This window comes from Rana temporaria, chromosome 4 (assembly GCF_905171775.1).
Source record: "Rana temporaria chromosome 4, aRanTem1.1, whole genome shotgun sequence".
Taxonomy (NCBI): Eukaryota; Metazoa; Chordata; class Amphibia; order Anura; family Ranidae; genus Rana; species Rana temporaria.
The window spans coordinates 467,148,667-467,168,885 of record NC_053492.1 but is presented as its reverse complement, the minus strand read 5'-3'; the positions used below and the strand labels follow the sequence as shown (position 1 = coordinate 467,168,885).

The 20,219-nt window shown below is 47.6% G+C and overlaps 1 protein-coding gene across 3 annotated transcripts in view; it reads right to left on the bottom strand.

The window, feature by feature from the left end:
• The window catches only part of CUL9 (cullin 9), a 77,686-nt gene that overhangs the window by 14,204 nt on the left and 43,263 nt on the right, over window positions 1-20,219 (bottom strand). For all 3 annotated transcript variants that reach the window (XM_040351725.1, XM_040351726.1, XM_040351727.1), the window contains exons 20-32: window positions 19,232-19,365; window positions 18,955-19,140; window positions 17,275-17,381; window positions 17,002-17,184; window positions 16,093-16,250; window positions 15,357-15,567; window positions 13,526-13,706; window positions 11,230-11,378; window positions 10,891-11,002; window positions 9,494-9,693; window positions 3,557-3,804; window positions 1,154-1,508; window positions 895-1,035 (exon numbers count right to left, since the gene is read on the bottom strand). In XM_040351725.1, coding sequence (XP_040207659.1) covers window positions 895-1,035; window positions 1,154-1,508; window positions 3,557-3,804; window positions 9,494-9,693; window positions 10,891-11,002; window positions 11,230-11,378; window positions 13,526-13,706; window positions 15,357-15,567; window positions 16,093-16,250; window positions 17,002-17,184; window positions 17,275-17,381; window positions 18,955-19,140; window positions 19,232-19,365 — 2,365 coding nt within the window. The remainder of the gene's footprint in view (window positions 1-894; window positions 1,036-1,153; window positions 1,509-3,556; window positions 3,805-9,493; window positions 9,694-10,890; window positions 11,003-11,229; window positions 11,379-13,525; window positions 13,707-15,356; window positions 15,568-16,092; window positions 16,251-17,001; window positions 17,185-17,274; window positions 17,382-18,954; window positions 19,141-19,231; window positions 19,366-20,219) is intronic.

Sequence of the window (20,219 nt, the reverse complement as noted above, 5' to 3'; positions counted from 1 at the left end):
GTGAACAAAAAAAAAACCCCCACAAATTGACAAACTAAGCATTTATTACGCAAGAATGGGGGGCGGCTATCAGTCAGGACGTGGGCCAGAATTTGGACAGCATGCCGGGGGGGGGGGGGGGTTGCAAAGATCTTGAAAAAGAAGGGTCAACACTGCAAATATTGACTATTTCCATAAACTTCATGTATTTGTCAATAAAAGCCTTTGACACTTACGGAATGCTTGTAATTATACTTCAGTACCCCATAGTAACATCTGACAAAAAGATCTAAAAACACTGGGGCTGCAGACTTTGTGAAAATTAAAGTGGTTGTAAAAGGTTCCAGTTTTTATTTTATTTTTAAATAACAAACATGTCATACTTGCCTCCACTGTGCAGCTCATTTTGCACAGAGTGGCCCCAATCGTCCTCTTCCAGGGTCCCACGGCGGATCCTCCCCACATAAGATAACCCCCTCTGGGAAGCTCTCTCCCGAGGGGGTTATCTAGCGGGCGCGCTCCTGTATCATACACTCGGCGTCCATAGATGCCGACTGTATGACTCGGCTCCGCCGCTTGGCGGCTCCATCATTGGATTTGATTGACAGCACCGGGAATTCGGGGGTCAGGTAAGTAAATCTAGTGGGCTGGGGGGCCGGACACTGCAAGGCGTTTTTTCACCTTAATGCATAGGATGCATTAAGGTGAAAAAAAACACGAAGGTTTACAACCCCTTTAATATTTGTGTCATTCTCAAAACTTTTGGCCACGGCTGTATATGACCAGTGCATCTCAAAAGTCAAATTCTGGATCGCGTCCACATGCAGTTTTACATTTATAAATGACATTTTCCTTCACCACTGTAGGAGAGACTGCTAGTACATATATGTTATTTTTTTGGGGGTTTCCTCGTACCTTTTGCACCACCTCTTTGGAGGAGATGATCTTGTGGATGAAATCGGAGGTGGGCTGCGCCAGGCAGTCTGTAGTAGGGCAGGTGCAGTTCACTACCAGATTCTGCTCTATCCTCGTGGTGAGATATTCATTCCAGCAGTTCTGCGGATTTAATAGGAAAGAGACACTCTTAGCGCTTCCGCTTAAATCCAAAACCTTTTACTGCTGGGCTGAAAAAATTTCCAGATGTGAAAAAACAGAAATAAATAAAAAACCTCACCTTGCAACAGCTGTGTCCACAGCACAGTGATGGAGGATTGTCTGCTGGGCTTAAGGGGGTCATACAAACAGGGCATATGGGCTGCGGGCTCTCAGGCTGGCTGGGCTCGGGAACTTTCAACCCTGAGGTAACGAGAAGAACCTCAGAGTCATCAGTGTACTTCTGCAGAAGTAAATCCATGTTCCACTTGCAGTGGATGAGAAGGTGTTGGGCGACGTCCGGGATCACACTCAGTGTGTCTGATACCTGATTAACCATATGACCCATCAGTGACCATACCTCCTCCTGGCCCAGGGTGCGACCCATGGGCAGGAGGACAGATTCCAGAACCGTCTGCTCCACCGCCCCTCCGGTGCTGAAACAAAACAAGTATAAATGATCACTGACAGTGGCTGGATGACAAAATTTACAACATAAGAGAATCCACTCACACAATAGTAAAAAAAAAAAAAAAATCTAAGTTCCATCCACAACCCACAGCCCTAGGCATACAGTTGTCATGCACATCATACATCCTATGTGGCTTTTTTTTTGCCCTCCTTCCCCTCTTCTACCCCCCCCCCCCCTGCCACTGTGCGGGGTTACTAATGCGACCTCTCGTAGGCCTGAAGGGTGTCCGTTTCATCCACAGTCCGGTCCTCTCTTGGCCCCCCTTTTGCTTCACGTGGGTTCTTCGAGGTGCCTGCTATGGCAACAGGGTCCGTTTTTGGTTTTTAAAGTTCAACTTAAAACAGAGTTTTTTTTCCCTTCAGCCGGTTCATGGTAAATATACTCGACAAAACAAACATTGCAACAGTGAAATTTGTTCAAGAGAGCAAAAAAAAACCACTGTCAATAATGCATATACAAATATGCATTATTGACAGTGTTTTTTTTTGCTCTCTAGAACAAATTTCACCGATATAATGTATTTTCTTCTAGAGCTTCTATTTTTTCCCCCCAGAAGAAGACCTCTACTGTTAATGGTCTAAACACATCTGGGTTTTAGTATGACCAAGAAAAAATTATCATGCCATGTTCTATATGTACTCATACGGCTGATTATGACAATTTCGGAGCTCAGGATTTTGATTTTATCAGATGTTCTCCCTTTAAAAATGTTCTTTAACCACTTAAGGACCGCCGCATGACGATGTACGTCGACAGAATGGCACGGTTGGGCACAAGGTCGTACATGCAAGTCCCCTTTAAGAACCCAGCCGTGGGTTGTGGCGCGCTCGCGACCCGGTCCAGAGCTTCGTGATGGCGCCCCCGATCGCCTCGGTGTCCCGCGTACGGGTCACAGGAGCGGAAGAACAGGGAGAGGCGAGTGTAAACCTTCCCCGTTCTTCTCTGTGGCAGTGTCGGTGATCGTCTGTTCCCTGTTCTAGGGAACAACGATCAGTGACGTCACGCCTACAGCCACAACCCCCTACAGTAAGAAACACACCTGAGGTCACACTTAACCCCTACAGCGCCCCCTTAGCGCTGAGGCGATTTAGTTTGCATGTGCTGCGCTATATAAGTTCTTCACTCACTCACTTAGTGGTTAACCCCATCACTGCCATTGTCATTTTCACAGTAATCAGTGCATTTTTATAGCACTTTTCGCTGTGAAAATTACAAGGGTCCCAAAAATGTGTCAAAAGTGTCCGATGTGTCCGCCATAATGTCGCAGAACAAAAAAAAAAAAAAAAAAAACTCTGATCGCCGCCATTACTAGTAAAAAAAATAAATAATAAAAAATACCATAAAACTATCCCCTATTTTGTAAACGCTATAACTTTTACGCAAACCAAACGCTCAGAGATTTTTTAACCAAAAATATGTAGAAGAATACGTATCGGCCTAAACTGAGGGGGAAAAAAAAAGTTTATATATTTGAGGATATTTATTATAGCAAAAAGTAAAAAACATTGATTTTTTTTTTTTTTTTAAATTGTCGCTCTATTTTTGTTTAATAGTGCAAAAAATAAAAACCGCAGAGGTGATCAAATACCACCAAAAGAAAGATCTATTTGTGGGGAAAAAAGGATGCCAATATTGTTTAGGAGCCACGTCGCACGGCTACGCAATTGTCAGTTAAAGCGACGCAGTGCCGATTTCGCAAAAAGGAGCCAGGTCCTTAACCTGCATAATGGCCCGGGTCTTAACCGGTTAAAAAAGTTCTTTAATAAAATATTTTTGATAATTTTTTGAAAATCATTTTACTCCTTCCTGCAATTCCAAGCCCCTAGGGGCACTTTTCCAATTTATTTCCATATTTTGGGGTGTGCAGCACTTTGCATCCACTACCAGTATCGCTCTTCCCTTGCTACGAAAAGTGAAAATGTTTCCCAGGACAGGTCACTAATCCTTGGGAAGTGGGAACACCAACTACGAACACAACACACGTTCACAGACATTCGGATAAGGCTGTTGTACCCGAGGGCCTTGCTGCCAAGATCCTGTTTCTTGTTGGCAGTTTGGAAGCTGATGTGGGCTTTGCTCTTGTGTGGTGTGGATGGGTCTTTTGAAAGGTACTCAAGTATATGGGGGCTATCCTCACTGCGCCGCGCATAGCCCTGGTTGACGAGGTACATAATACAGGAAAGGACGTCCGTGTGGCTGCAGCTGAAGCTCAGGAACTTGAGGCTCTTCCCAACGTCCAATTTCTGGCAGGAGTCAATGACCTGAGAAGCAAGGCACATGCCAAAGTACTGTTAAGTAAACTCATTAATCCACATATAAAATGAGAATTATATTATAAGCACTGATCAGTTAATCAGAGAATTGAATCCGAGACGTATTTGAAAAAGAGATTTAACCAAGGATAGGATATTTTATTCACATGCACCACCACCCCATAATAGTAACATTTCAGAGGGAGAAGTAGAAATGGGAGTTTTAAGGCGCAAAAAAAATCAAATTGAGAACAAAATCTAATTTATGAATTTTATTTAACCACTTCCCGCCCAAGGACGTCATATGACGTCCTGGACTTTCAGTGGGGATATCTGAATGATGGGTGCAGCTACAGGCATCATTCAGATATCCATCTCTTCAGCCGACGAATCCCTGCACCATAAGAACGATCATAGCGGCGGTTCCGCCGCTTGATCGTTCTTTTAGGCGGCGGGAGGGGACACCCCCCCCCCTCCCGCCTCCATCCGGTGCTTCTCCGGGCTCTCCCGTGCCATCGGAGACCCCGAGAAACGATCCGCCGGCGTCCGATGGAAACCATAGAGTAGACTGGTGACCAGATGGTCACCAGTCATCTCTATGATCGTCGGAGGCCCGGGCGCGATGTTATGACGTCACGCCCGGGTCCTGGAATGTAAACACAGCCGCAATCGCGGCTGAAAAGCATTAGATCGGTGAATTTTTTTTCACGATCTAATGCTTTCCAGCCTGGAGGAGAGATGTGGGGTCTTATTGACCCCACATCTCTCCATAAAGAGTACCTGGCTGTCACAAACAATTCCTATTACAAGGGATTTTTACATTCCTTGTAATAGGAATAAAAGTGATAAAAAAAAAAAAAAAAAGTGTAAAAATAAAAGAAATTGAGTAAAATAAAAAAAATCAAAACATTTTTTTTAAACGCCCCTATCCCCGGTAGCTCGCGCTTAGAAGCGAACACACATGTAAGTCCCGCCCACATATGTAAACGCCGTTCAAACACACATGTGAGGTATCACCGCGTGCGTTAGAGCGCCAGCAACAATTCTAGCACTAGACCTACTCTGTAACTCTAAATTTGTAACTTGTAAAAAAAAAAATAAGCGACGCCTATGGAGATTTTTAAGTACTGACGTTTGGTGCCATTCCATGAGTGTGCGCAATTTTAAAGCATGACATGTTGGGTATCTATTTACTCGGCGTAACTTCATCTTTCACGTTATACAAAAAAATTGGGCTAACTTTACTGTTTTGTTATTTTTTAATTCACAAAACCGTTTTTTTCCCCCAAAAAAAGGCGTTTGAAAAATGATTGCGCAAATACTGTGCGAGATAAAAAGTTGCAATGGCCGGCATTTAATTCCCTAGGGTGTCTGCTAAAAAAACATATATAGTGTTTGGGGGTTCTGAGTAATTTTCTAACAAAAAAATTATGATTTATGCATGTAGGAGAGAAGTGCCAAAATAGGCCCGGTATGGAAGTGGTTAATATACATCATTTAAAATTTTCTATATTAAAACCAACGTGAAAAAATTCATACAGTCGTCTTACAAAAGTTTCTCGATTCTACATGTTTCACCACAATCATGGCTTCCTCAGGAGCTTTTGCCAGTCTTTATGTACAGTATCACCAGACGGGCAATTCCTCAATGCAAAATAAGAATTTCCTTTTCTTGTATAACAATGCGATACAAACAAGGCAGTGTTTGGCCCTGTTTTGATTCCTGAATTTAACAGTTTTTATGCCTCAGGTGACCATTTCTTTTCTAAGGCAATAGCGGTCTTCTTGGATCTAAATACAGGTGTATGCGCAAAAGCTAGGACTCATTTATCTCCCCATTAACAGCACTTAGTGTCATAAATACGTAGTCTCACAAGGTCCATGTAAAAGGGGTTGATGTGTAGGGAAAAATATATACAGGAACCAAGTCCAAGGGGTCTCAGGGCTGCCGTCACAGAACAGAAACCAGGTTCCCAAAACTGCAGAAAAACAAGGAAAGAGGCACCTCCAAGACTAGATGTATAGAAAGACACTTTAATAGGCATACAGTTTATGCACTCACATTTGGTAGAAGTTAGGGGTGCAACGGATCAAAAAAAAAAAAATCACAGATCGGATCGATTATCGGATCAGGAGTCACGGATTGGATCATTTTCGGATCAGCAAAAAAACAAAAAATCTTGTTACACCCACCTAATCACTATCCTCCCCCCTACACCCTGGTGTACAGACATGCTCCCCAGGTGATGGTGTAGCTCCTACCTGCAGGTGCAGAGCTCACCGATGCGGTCTCCACATGTCTGCAGGCAGTTCCGGGTCTGTAATGAGCGCGCCGAGGCGGGGAGGCGTGTCACGCTGTGCTCTGACAAGCACACGGGGGTGGAGCAAGATGGCCGCCGCTCCGGAGCTAGGCCTAAGCCGGGGACTTTCCTACGGCCGAGGCTCCGGAGCGGTCCGCGGATCGCGTGGTGTGCCGATCCGAACGGGGTGACCGGTTCGGATCGCGGATTGGTGACGATCCGTTGCACCCCTAGTAGAAGTAAACAGAGCATATTGGTCCCAATGGAGTCAAGGTGGCCGCTCCTGCAGACTGCACTCTCCGTTGGTGTAGCTCCGTCGCTTGCCGAGATGGCGTCACTCCGTGTGAATGGATGCCGGCTACTGCGGAGGAACTCGATATCAGAACAAGGCTTGGAGCTCAGATCAGAGATGGCAGCAGGGAGATGGCGTCACCAATAGTGGACGCGTTTCATCATGACGCCATCTCTGATCTGAGCTCCAAGCCTCGTGATGATATCGAGTTCCTCCGCAGTAGCCAGCATCCATTCACACGGAGTGACGCCATCTCGTCAAGCGACGGAGCTACACCAACGGAGAGTGCAGTCTGCAGGAGCGGCCACCTTGACTCTATTGGGACCGATAGGCTCTCTGTTTAACTTCTACCAAATGTAAGTGCATTAACTGTATGCCTATTAAAGTTTCTTTCTATAAATCTACTCTTAGAGGCGCCCCTTTCCTTGTTGTTTGTCTGCTTGGATCTACCCTGCCTTGTTTGTATCGCATTGGTATATAGGAAAAGGAAATTCTTTTTTTTGCATTGAGGAATTGCCTCTTTTCCTATATAATCAATGCGATACAAAGAAGGCAGGGTAGATCCAAGCGGACAGCCATTTGCCTTCAGAAAGAAAATGGTCACCTGAGTCATAAAAAAACTGCATCATGCAGGAATACAAACATAAATTAAAACAGGGCCAAGGTGATATCACTGTCCAAACAACTTTGATTGGTCATTTACTCACTTACTAGCCTGTATCTACTACAGCTCAAACTGGAATAGGCAGGCCCGTCGCTACAGGACAGGCAAAACAAACAATTGCTTGGGGCCCCGAGCTAACCTGGGGGCCCCAACTTCCCCTTTAAAGGCTGTAGCGTGGCCCAGCTCCTCTTCTTTCCTCCTGGAGTCCTGTCCGTCCAGCCGGGTAACGCCCGTGGTAGAGGATATTCAGTTTCCTGTTCCCAGCCGGACTGACAGGAAGTGCACACTGAGTGCTCACTTCCTTTCAGTCCAGTCGGGAAAACAGGAAACTGAATCTCCTGTACCAGGCCCGGGTACTATATGATAGGGGACTGGGGACCCATAATGATAGAACACCGGACTGACAGGAGGAAGAGGTCACGCTACAGCGGCAGCCTACAGGGAAGAAGGGGAGGTGAGAAAAGAAAAACATAGGGACTAGGGAGGGGGGGAGGAGTAAGAACATGGGTGTAAAAAATTTGTGTAGCGCTAACGTAGGCTTTGTGTGCAGGGGGGGGGGGGGGTGCTTGGGGGCCCCCATATTGCTTGGGGCTACAAAATTCCTTCAAACGGCCCTGGGGATAGGCTAATCCCATCTTCAAAGAAGCATCATGCGTCTAGTCCAATTACCTGGCCACGCCTTCATGGGAAACTCCGTGGAAACAGCATCTTTAGTGAAGTATTTTTGTGATCTTTTCTTTATATGTTATTACTTTTAATAAATGTTATACTTTAAAGCATTTGTGTGATCTCTTTGGATATATCATATACAACCCCAAAAACATGACAAAACATTGTGCAAGTCATTCCAGTGAGATCTGAGAGACTGGGTTGTGCCATTGCTGCACTGAGACATCATGATTTCCAGGTCCCTGACAGCACAGTGGGTATAGTACCAGTCCCCAGCCTTGCAAAAGCTTGTGCACGTCATTCACCCACTGCGGTTCTAAGTTGAAGTGCTGGTTAGACCACGGCGGGTCACATATTAATGACAGGGTGCAGGTGACATTGCAGAGAGTGTGGGGACATTTGTGGGGTTGGCTTGCTCCAGGCAAGAGGGGAGACCGCACTATTACTTTAGAGGGAGGAGCTGAATTTGGTCTTCTTTGGGAGGGCATAGCAGGCAGGCCCGTCAGAACCCGACAGGCAAAGCAAGCATTTGCCTGGGGCCCCCGAGCTGGCCAGGGGCCCCAGCAGGGAGGGCCCTTGCCGCACCGCCGCGTCCTCCTGCAGTCCGGTCGGCCGTGTACCATAACCGCACGGTACAGGAGAATCACGTTCCTGTTCCCGGCCGGACTGACAGGAAGTGCACACACTGAGTGTTTACTTCCTTTCAGTCCGGCCCCGGGAACAGCAAACTGAATGGACTGGACTGCAGGAGGATGCAGCAAGGGCCCTCCCTGCTGGGGCCCCTGTGCAGACACCAACATATGCCGGCGTGTGCGTTTGAGGCGAAGGATAGAGGTAAGATGCCAACCCCCAACCCCCCCCCCCCCGCTTCTCAACTTGAAATGTCACTTTTTTTTTTGCTTGGGGCCCCCAAATGTCTTCGAACGGCCCTGATAGCAGGCTAGGGACTAGGTGCAGGATGGGGGAGGAGTAGTGGGGGGGTAATGGGGGATTTGTGATGCGGTTTCAATTTTAAACTTTTGCATATCAATACATTTTGAGGAGGTAGTTTTTTGGGTGTGTATATGTTTTCTTTTTTTACAATTTAATATTGTGACTGCAACCACCGTTTATCATAGGGAGGCACCACGTCTAAATAGGAGAATTATTGGGCGGCTCCCACAACCACCAATTTTTTGGAATCCACAGTTTTCCCTTGAAGGAGGCGGAACTTGCCTCTTGACTTGCCCAAGTCACCAATGCTGCTTCATGTCCACTGAGAACTTTATATTTTTGGGAGTCCATCTCCTTCATTTGCCAATCTCGGTGTTCGTACTGGACACAGTAATGGTGCAAGGGTCAGGGAAGAGGGGGCAGGGTGAAATGAACTCTTGGAAAGGTCTGTTTGCCAGCAGACTTTAAAGGAGGATTTCCCTTCAGCGGAACAATGGGGAAAGGTAAGTGGCTCAGTGTTCAATAAATGCAGTTTGGGGTTTACTTGATGCAGGATTCTAATGAAAGGAGAAAAGTTCACCAGGAGTGGGAGGAAACCCACAACAGAAATCTCCTTCTGTTTGCATTGTTTTTTAAGCGTTGTGCAGAGAGCACACCACAGGACAGCAGACACTGCACAATGTTTCCAGTGGTATTATATGGAGAGGAGAATCTGTTTATATTTATACATGGGCACCTTAATTTGCAACTGTAAAATCTCAATGTTGCCTCCAAAAAAAGGCAACAGCTACAAAGCAAGAGAGACTCCCGAAGGCCAAAATCAGCAGACAACAATCTTACCCGGAACACTAGATTGTCAATATGAAGCTCCTTCTCTTCCTTCATGATCTGTGTGATCAGACAGAGGATAATGTTCCTTTTCTTCTCCAGCGTGTGTCCTTCATCTTCTTCTACATTCAAGTATGTCTGCCTCGGGAGAAGTTGCAGAATTTTACCAGAACCTTGCTCAGACAACTTCTCTTCATTCAGACACAAAAGCCCTAAAAATAATGTAAAGTCAGTGTAAGGAGAAGAGGCTAGCACGGAGGGGGGAGAGGAGAGGGGAGAGAGGAGAGGGGAGAGGGGAGAGGGGAGAGGGGAGAGAGGAGAGAGGAGAGAGGAGAGAGGAGAGGGGAGAGAGGAGAGAGGAGAGAGGAGAGAGGGAGACAGAGGACTGGGAGGGGGGAGCAGAGGCCGAGGAGGGGGGAGCAGAGGCCGAGAAGATTGCAGCGAGAGGCCGAGAAGATTGCAGCGAGAGGCCGAGAAGATTGCAGCGAGAGGGCGAGAGGCCGAGAAGATTGCAGCGAAAGGGCGAGAGGCCGAGAAGATTGCAGCGAAAGGGCGAGAGGCCGAGAAGATTGCAGCGAAAGGGCGAGAGGCCGAGAAGATTGCAGCGAAAGGGCGAGAGGCCGAGAAGATTGCAGCGAAAGGGCGAGAGGCCGAGAAGATTGCAGCGAAAGGGCGAGAGGCCGAGAAGATTGCAGCGAAAGGGCGAGAGGCCGAGAAGATTGCAGCGAAAGGGCGAGAGGCCGAGAAGATTGCAGCGAAAGGGCCGAGAAGATTGCAGCGAAAGGGCCGAGAAGATTGCAGCGAAAGGGCCGAGAAGATTGCAGCGAAAGGGCCGAGAAGATTGCAGCGAAAGGGCCGAGAAGATTGCAGCGAAAGGGCCGAGAAGATTGCAGCGAAAGGGCCGAGAAGATTGCAGCGAAAGGGCCGAGAAGATTGCAGCGAAAGGGCCGAGAAGATTGCAGCGAAAGGGCCGAGAAGATTGCGATGGAAAGGCGAGGCAGAGGAGAGCATGGGGAAAAGCACACAGAAGATCACAGGGAATGGAAAAGCAAAGCAGGAAAGGCAAAAGAAGGAAGCAGGGGGAGGAGGGGCAAAGAGGAGCACAGGGAAAGGAAGGGATGAAAACAATAGGGAAGAGGTAGCGGAGGTAGACCGTGAAAGAAAACAGAAGGCGAGTGTGGGAAAAAAGAGGCAAAGGTGGGCACAGGAAAGGGGAAGGAGATGTAGGGGTAAGTGCAGGCAGAAGGGAGCCAGAGGTGAGCAATGAGAGAGAAGGGGCAGAGGTGAACGCAGGAAGGGAGAAGATGATGTAGAGATGAGTGCAGACAGAAGACACAGATGAGCGTAGGTAGGAGATTGATAGAAAGGAGAAAGATGAAAATATAGTGAATGCTTTGGACGGTACTCACCCTTTTCCTTGTGCACCAAGATGCCACTTTTAGCAGTGAGCGGTGCCAGAGCGTGGTTAACTAAGGCCTCCGGCAGCCCAGTGTTCTTAATAATGGACTCCTCCAAAACTTCCTAAAAACCAAAAAAAGTTACATGCCAAATGCCAACTTACCACACACAAGAGTACAGCTAATTTCTATCCCCCACCTCTACACTACAATGTAACATGCTCCACCTCGGTCCCCTTTATACATCACTCTGCAGCACACTGCACCCCCACACAACAATCTACCAGCTAATATAAAAAGGGCAGTATATATTACTTTCCACCCCAATATAGCCCTTCATCGCCATCTCACCTCCTGCTGGTTAAACTGCAACAAGATGAACATCTGCAGGGTGGAGACCCGGAGGATCAGACCTCCATATTGCACCTCCGCATTTCCCAACCACGTCCATTGCAGCCGTCGTGACTGAACAATTTGAGAGAAGCCTGGGACATACTGACCTGGAAAAAGATCAAATATTAAAATGTATTACCAACAAAAGTGTGCCCATTACAGAATGGGAAAGACTGGAGATATTACAAATAATCATAAAAAACTGTTTTAATGTGTAAAATGTGCAGAAGAGGAGAAGGAAGAGGAGCAGGATGTAGGACAATACATGCAAGAGAGAAGTGTCGAAAGTATGATAGAGGTCAGTATGTTCAGGAGAGGCGTGCGGAGGCATTACATGCATGAGAGAGGAAAGCAGCGGGCATGAGAGGGGGCATTGCAATATCTGTAGAAGAGTGCAGAGTGTTTTATGGCATGCAGTATGTAAAGGAGAGTGTGGAGGACATGACTTTTGGCAAAATGTGCAGGAAAGGAATGTGCTGGGTATGACAGTGGGCAGCATGGGCAGGAGAGTCTTGCGCAGGGATCCTCAAACTAGGGCCCTCCAGCTGTTGCGGAACTACACTTCCCATGAGGCATTGTAAAACTGACATTCACAGACATAACTAGGCATGATGGGAATTGTAGTTCCTGAAAACCTGAAGGGCTGTAGTTTGAAGACCCCTTGCGGAAAGGGTGGGGACTGAAAAGAGGAGTTCCACCCATTTAAAAGTCAGCAGCAAAAAGTGTAGCTGCTGACTTTTAATAATCAGACACTCACCTGTCCCGCAGTCCAGTGATGCGGGCGTACGAAGCCTTGCTCCTCTCCGCGGAGCTGGCATTCTAACTGTGGGCACGCTTCACAGCCGTGCGTGAGCCGCACTGTGAATGGCCAGGCAAACATCCTTATGACAACAATAGGGGCGTGACTTTTTATGGAGGTATCTGGGGTCAGTAGGACCTGAAATACCTACTTTTCACTTGAAAGCATTCACAACGCCAAGATCAGCGTTTTTGATTACTTTTGATTTTCAAAAAATGCTGCCGATGACAGTCAGGTAAACAGGAAGGGACGTCATGTCATCACTTCGGGCATACCATAGCGGAGATCCGATCAAGGCCGATTGGGATGGGAGAACACAAGAGAACCGCAGAAGACAGCGGAAAAGTCTTATCTAGCTGCCTGGAGTGGAAACCAAGTGGCTAGTAGGCACTCCCACTTGCTATTACAAGAGAGCCATCGGCTATAAAAAAAATAAAAATAACCCCCCCCCCCCCCGTGCAACCACTTGATATCAATCACCTAAAATGTATGCGATTTGTCGGCAAGTAGTGATACAGCCTCTTCCATACATTGGGGATAACGCCTTGAGCGATCCTCACAACCTCCCAGGTCTACTTTGACCAAAACAGAAATTGTGTCCTAGGATTTCCATGGGCATCTGGATAACCACCTGTCTGTATACCAGTCAGCAGGGCTTGGACCTTACCCTAGCTCCATATATTCTTCTGGGAGTGTTCCATGTGAAGCTACCACTATTTAGCTTCTCATGCATTTAATCTATGCACATGAACAACATTGGGGAGACCTACACCTACCTTATCAGCGAATGCCAAATCTCGCATAATACCCACTCCTGAAGCCCCTGATGATGGTTTGATAAGAACCAGAAATGCGTCGGGCATTATCTACCATTTGGAGAGTGTATTTGATGTTACAGTCCTTTGTTGTGTATTGTATTATGTTTTTTCTTTTTGCCACTGGGCACAAGCTTTAATATATTTTTTGGTGATTTCATATGGCTATGGAACATGCTTTTTATGTACTTTTTTTGTTTGGGTGTTTGGGTACAGCGTTGCAACACCACGTAATTGAAGGTTAAAGCGACGCAGTGCCAAATCACAAATAATAGTCTGGTCATTGGGCAGCCAAATCTTCCGTGGCTGAAGTGGTTAAAGAATCCTGTGTATTTATTAAAATTAGCCATCCTCAAACATGGCAAAGAGTCTGGAAACAGCCAGACCTTCCCGTGTAACAATGGATTATATTCTATGGTAAACTACAGGAAACCACAACAAGCTAGAATGTGACAATTCTATTCTTCTCATCAGATCAAGCTTGTTATCAGATCTGTTGATTAGTTCTATAGAGACATACAAATAGGGAGAAGCAGATCAGATGAAATTAATGAGGTTCCAGCACTGCTGAATATTAGCGTTGGGAAATCGTGGTCCATCATGAACAATGACAGAAGACGAGTGATATCTGGAATCTTACTTTTTATGTAGAAGTCGGTAAATTGAAGAAGAGGATTGCTGAGGGATTGCGGGAAGATTCTGGAGGGATCCGTCATGTAACAAAGAGAAGAGATCGACCAACAACGAGGGGAGAGAACCGAGATCTGCACCTCTCCACCTTCTGCAGCATGATCCTGGGGTGTCAAGATTTCTTCCATCTCCTGTGAACACAATTTGGATCATTAGTGGTCCATAGAAAGATACAATAGACATCACAGTACAGCTCAACTTACCTTTACCACCAAGACAATCTACCACCTTCATAAGAGGGCAGGGAAAAGAAGCGCCTGGCAGGCATAGTGTAGCACAGCTTAATAAGGGTTAAAATGATAATATGCATGTACTCACAAGCGGGTGGGAGTAGGATGAGAGATGGCAAAAGGAGGAAGGTCCGAGTGTGAGCCTGGGACTAAAGTCTCTAGCCGGAACGATATGGGAGAGAGCGGGATAAGCCAGGGAAGAGTCACCGAGGATCCGGCGTCAGGCTGCCCTCTAAGGCTGGGATGAGGAGTACGGTTGCAGGTACCTTCCAAGGTGTATGTCTCTCCAGCTGGAGTAACGGACAAGAGCCGCCACCACCATCCGTTGTGAGAACCAACAGGGAACGTGTTTTTGGAGGCTAGCCACACCTCCATCAGCCTGACACCAGCTCCTCAGTGACTGTTCCCTGGCTCATCCTCCTCGCGGCTCTCTCTAATATCGTTCCGGCTGGAGACTCTAGTCCTAGGCTCACACTTGAATCTTCCTCCTTTGTCATCTGTCATTCTACTCCCACCCGCTTGTGAGTGCATACAGGGCCGGCCTTAGGTGTTCAGGCGCCCTGTGCAAGCTAATCCTGTGGCGCCCCCCCCCCCCATCTTCACCCCTCGCCCCCTGGTCACCTAAACATACACAGAGGGAAAAAAATGCCACCGCGGGTGTAAAACAATTGCGGCGGGGGGTGCCGGTCTGACACCCCCCCAGTGTGTGGTACCCGGGGGCGGCTCGCCCCCCCTTAGTACGCCTCTGGGTGGCCGCAGGGAGCCCCTGTTGCCCATGGCACCCTGTGCGGCCGCACAGCTCGCACACCCCAAAGGCCGGCCCTGAGTGCATACATATTATATGTTCTAATGTAAAACCCTCATTAAACTGTGCTACACTATGCCTGCCTGAAGCTTCTTTTTCCTGCCCTTATATTACAGATTGTTGATCCCCCAGCCCACTTTAAACAGACAGGGAGCCCTTTCCTTCTTTCCGCCCCCCCAGAACAGGGAGCCCTTCCCTTCTACAAGCCCCCCCCCCCCCCCCCCCAAGGAAGGACAGGGTGCCATTCCCTTAACACTTAAAAAGATAAAAAAAAACAATTATCCTCTATGGAGATGGTTCACATCTCCACTCCAAAACGCCTGAAGCTCAAACAACTTCTGGAGCTTTTGGTAAGCAGCTTACAGGTGTTTGTCGTCTTTTTACATTGGTGATTATTTGACCTGTACAAAATCGTGGCAAATGCATGCAACTTTCTGCCTGAAAACGAAAAGCTCAGGAGTGAATGCAGCCTAAATCAGTATTTTTTTTTTTGCTAGAAAATTACAATATATATATATATATATCTCAGAGACCTACAGCATAAAATGCCGATCGTAGAAATATTTTATGTCACACTGTATTTTTTTATTTTTATAATCAATTTTTTTTATTATTATTAACAATATTCCTTACATTATAATACATTCTTATGTTCCGTCATTTACTTGCTAGAAACAGTTTAACATTGCAGGGAAAATCTAATATTGTCATATAAAAAAAAAAAAAACTATCATTTATTCTCTCACCATTCCCTCTTCCTCCTCCTCCGATAGGACTCCATTGTCCAGCTGCTGCAGCCGGTATATATGTTCTTCTCTCTGAAGATCTTTTGCCTCCTGCAGGTTTTTCAACATTTGTTGAGGATACCGGTTTGGGAAACAAATGCCAATGTGATCGACCACAGAATTCTCAAACCAGCATGGTCCAAGTGTGAGCAGACGGTCAGCCAGATAATGCCTGCGATGGATAAAGGGAAACGGAAGCCAAAAAAGCTATAAAAACACCAGCAAATTACCTTCTGTATAACTTCTAACTAAACCACCTCCCTATACACACACCCCCAACCTGGGCCCCCCCCCCCCTCGCACACCCCCAACCTGGGCCAATCCCCCCCCCCTCGCACACCCCCAACCTGCCCCCCCCCTCTCGCACACCCCCAACCTGGCCCCCCCCCCCTCTCGCACACCCCCAACCTGGCCCCCCCCCTCTCGCACACCCCCAACCTGCCCCCCCCCCCTCTCGCACACCCCCAACCTGGCCCCCCCCCTCTCGCACACCCCCAACCTGGCCCCCCCTTCTATACACCCCAATCAGGCCCCACCCCTTCTATACACCCTCATTCCTTCTCTAAACCCCTTCATCAGTACTCTTCCATACATTCTGATCATACCTCCTCTATACATACCGATTACACCTTCTCTATACACATCGATTAAACATTCTCTATATAATATTTGAGGCACGTCATGATTTGAGACTGACCTATAAAAATGCTCAAAGGAATTCGACAGTTCGAGATCCGACAGGAAAAGAACAAATTCCAGGAACTGTTGCAGCTGCTCCAATGACTGGAAATCCGAGGAATCCGAACGAATAGCAATTATCCGCTGATCAATGTACCGGGCAAACTGCTCCGTCACCTGATGACATAAAGACATCAATGTGTAACTGTATACAGAGGCAAGTGGTGCTGTACCATACACACACGGGAAGTTTTACCATAGGCAGACACAAGGGGTAGCTGTACCATATATACACAGGAAGGAATGTACCATATACATATGCACTGGATGGGAAGGGGGAATTCTCCCATACACACATACTAAGATAGAGAGGAGGAGCTGGTCCATATGCAGACAGAGGGGGAGCTGGTCCATATGCAGACAGAAGGGGGTGGAGCTGGTCCATATGCAGACAGAAGGGGGGGGGGGGGAGCTGGTCCATATGCAGACAGAGGGGGGGGGGGGAGCTGGTCCATATGCAGACAGAGGGGGGAGCTGGTCCATATGCAGACAGAGGGGGGGGAGCTGGTCCATATGCAGACAGAGGGGGGGGGAGCTGGTCCATATGCAGACAGAGGAGGGGGGAGCTGGTCCATATGCAGACAGAGGAGGGGGGAGCTGGTCCATATGCAGACAGAGGAGGGGGGAGCTGGTCCATATGCAGACAGAGGAGGGGGGAGCTGGTCCATATGCAGACAGAGGGGGGGGGCTGGACCATATGCAGACAGAGGGGGGGGGCTGGACCATATGCAGACAGAGGGGGGGGGGGCTGGACCATATGCAGACAGAGGGGTAGCTGTTCTATAATACACCACTGGGGGGGGGGGGAAGCTATACCATATACAAAAACACAAGAGGGGGGTGAAATGTAGACTGTCTTGACACTCACATGTAATGCTGTCAGGAATGAAAGCTGTAACAGGCCTTGACAGAATCCTTGCTGTAAAGAGAGTAAAAATCTTGTCTGCTGACCAAACATCTCCTCCATGGCTCGTCTGAGAGCCATATATATAGAACAGAACCGAGGAACCAGATCTGCATCATTCCACGACCTCTCCAGAAAGCGTTGTACCTAGTACACAAGCAAAAGTTACACCTTGACATGTCCAGATCCCCCCCCCCCCCCTCCCCAAAAGCACCACACCTACTGAGAGGCACTTACCTGCTGCTGAACCACCCCCTGCCAGCACTGAGCCATCTCGGCCATACTTCCCATCCCACAGCTGAAGGTGCTTACTGGCGCACTGGTGGAGCTGCGGTTCTTCCCATCTGTAGGAGGCGACAAGGTTAGCAGGTACAAGGCTGCTGTGTCATCTTCTCTTCTTTCACATGGAGAACCTACCCACCCCACCAGACTCTGTACTGGAAATAATGTTATGATTGTATATAGACGTGGGAACAAAAGACCCAGAATCCAACAAATGGCGGCTGTCAGGTCATCTAAGAAGATACCTCATTTAAGTAGCCGAGAGCCAGGTGTGAACATTGCGACTTCGTTCTTGGAGTGTGAATGGGAGAATAGTCACAGAGCAACTTGTGTTAATGGAAACAAATTCCCAGTGAGTTTTATGGACAGTTTTCAATGCACCCCCCCAAAGGAGGGGTCTCTTTGCCCTCATCTCAGTGGAGAGAAGGGACAAGTCCACCGAGACCGAATGTCTAGGACAGGGATATGCAATTAGCGGACCTCCAGCTGTTGCAATGCCTCTGGGTGTCATGCTTGTGGCTGTCAGAGTCTCGCTATGCCTCATGGGACTTATAGTTTGCAACAGCTGGAGGTCCGCTAATTGCCTATCCCTGGTCTAGGACATAGGAGAGCCTCCCTGGGTTGGATAGAGCCAAGGCAACTCTGGTTTCCAATATAATAATCAATAATTGTTACTTAGAATACGAGTGGCGACTCCTGTAACTATTATTCTCTGTATACCCAAACTGTTATTGTGTCCCCTATTTTATCCCATTTAATTTTCCTTTCATTTTTCGTTTTAACATTGAGTTGATACTGTTTTGTTTAATGCTAAAATAAAAAGAAAGATTAAAAAAAATAAATGGCAGCTGTCAAAAAGACATGGGCCTGGATTCAAGAAGCAATTGCGCCTGTGTAACCATAGGTTACACAGCGCAATTGCTTACTTGCCCCGGCGTTACGAATGCTCCTGATTCAGGAACCTTGTTACGCCGACTGCAGCCTAAGATATGCGCGGCATAAGGCTCCTATGCCCGCATATCTTAGGCTGCATTCTTGCGATGGCCGCTAGGTGGCGTTCCCGTTGTGCTTAGCGTATAGCATGCAAATTGCATACTAACACCGATTCACAATGTTGCGCGAGCCCTGCGTACGCAATTTACGTAGTTTCCGTACGGCGTGTTTAGCGTAAGGCTGCCCCTTCTAATAGCAGGGGCAGCCAATGCTAAAGTATAACCGTCGTTCCCGCGTCGCGACGTTCGAATTTTACATAATTTGCGTAAGTGATTCGTGAATGGCGCTGGACGCCATTCACGTTCACTTTGAAGCAAATGACGTCCTTGCGACGTCATTTGCCGCAATGCACGTCGGGAAAGTTTCCCGACGGAGCATGCGCTCTACGCTCGGCGCGGGAGCGCGCCTAATTTAAATGATTCCCGCCCCCTACGGGATCATTTACATTAGGCGCCCTTACGCAGGGCAAGTTTACACAGCGCCCACGCAATTTACGGAGCTACTGCTCCGTGAATCGCGGGTAGCGCAGTAAATTTGAGGGAGCCTCCGTAAATAAGGGGCAAATCTACCTGAATCCGGGCCATGGAGTCTGGCTGGGTCTCGGAAGGACATCAGGTAGAACACTATGTGCAGTGAACTCACTAGTTTTACTGGGTGGTTTCAGCGCAGTGGTGTCTGGTGGGCTGGTGTCCACGTGGACCAGGAGATGGGTCAATCTCCGCACTCGAGAATTAAAGACCGACAATCGTGACTTGGGTTGCCGAGCTCCCCGACTGATCTCCAGGTAACGTGTGAGGAGCCACCCAAGGGGACTCACCCCGCCAGAATCTGGAAAAGAGAATAAAATAAAATAGGTGCCATGTCATTATCAGTCCTGGAGACATCAAACAAAGGAGGATACTCCCAGTATTCCCTGTACCTGGGGTGGTAATACTCTGCACCAGGGGAGAGATCAGAGCCTCCCAGCACGTTCGGCCGAGAGCCTGAGCGGCCTCGTCATCGGGAAGAAAACGGTCTGCAAACTCCTGCTCATGCGACAATGCCCGGTTCAGCCTGCAACATAAATATCAACGTCAGTGCAAAACCACAACAGTCCTAACACAGAGACCATATTGTAACACCACAACACACTATATGGAAATAAATCATCACTGCAACAATACGACGACAACAAACCATAAGCTGGAAATAGACAACAAGTCTACTCAACCCACTCCGGGGTTCAGTATAACTCATGTGAGGATTATGTATGGAGAAGACCAGACTGTACAGATACGTTGGAGGAGGAGAACAGAGGAGACCGAACTCCAGTCACATGTATCCATACAACACACAGCTGACAAATCCAGGTGGGGGGGTTCCAGTATTATACACAGTATATCGGAATAGTGATGGGGTCTCTAGTATTAAAGAGCATATATTTTGGGGGTCGGGGGGTTCTTGCTCTTTAGTATTAAAACAGTGTACCTTCAGGGGGGGATGTGAAGTGTCTTGTATTAAAGACCGAAAATTTCGGGGGTGGGGGGTTCTTTAGTTTTAAAACAGTATGCCTTCATGGGGGGGGTTCAGACAGACAGATCTTTCCCGGGCGTTCTCTGCCATCACTGATACTATATACGGGGGGTGGGGGTATGGTTTTTAGTATCAAAACAGTAAACCTTGTATACCCAATTCAGGCTGTCTTCTCCTGGCGGGGACAGCTTCCCCTGCTTGCTACAAGCAGGGGAAGCTGTCCCCACCAGGAAAAGACAGCATGTACAAGGTATACTGTTTTGATACTAGAGACCATACACCCCCCAAATATACCATCAGTAATACCAGAGACCCCCCCCAGGAAAGATCGGTCTGTATTACTAGAGACCCTTCACATCCCTCCTTGAAGGTATACTGTTTTCATACTAAAGAAC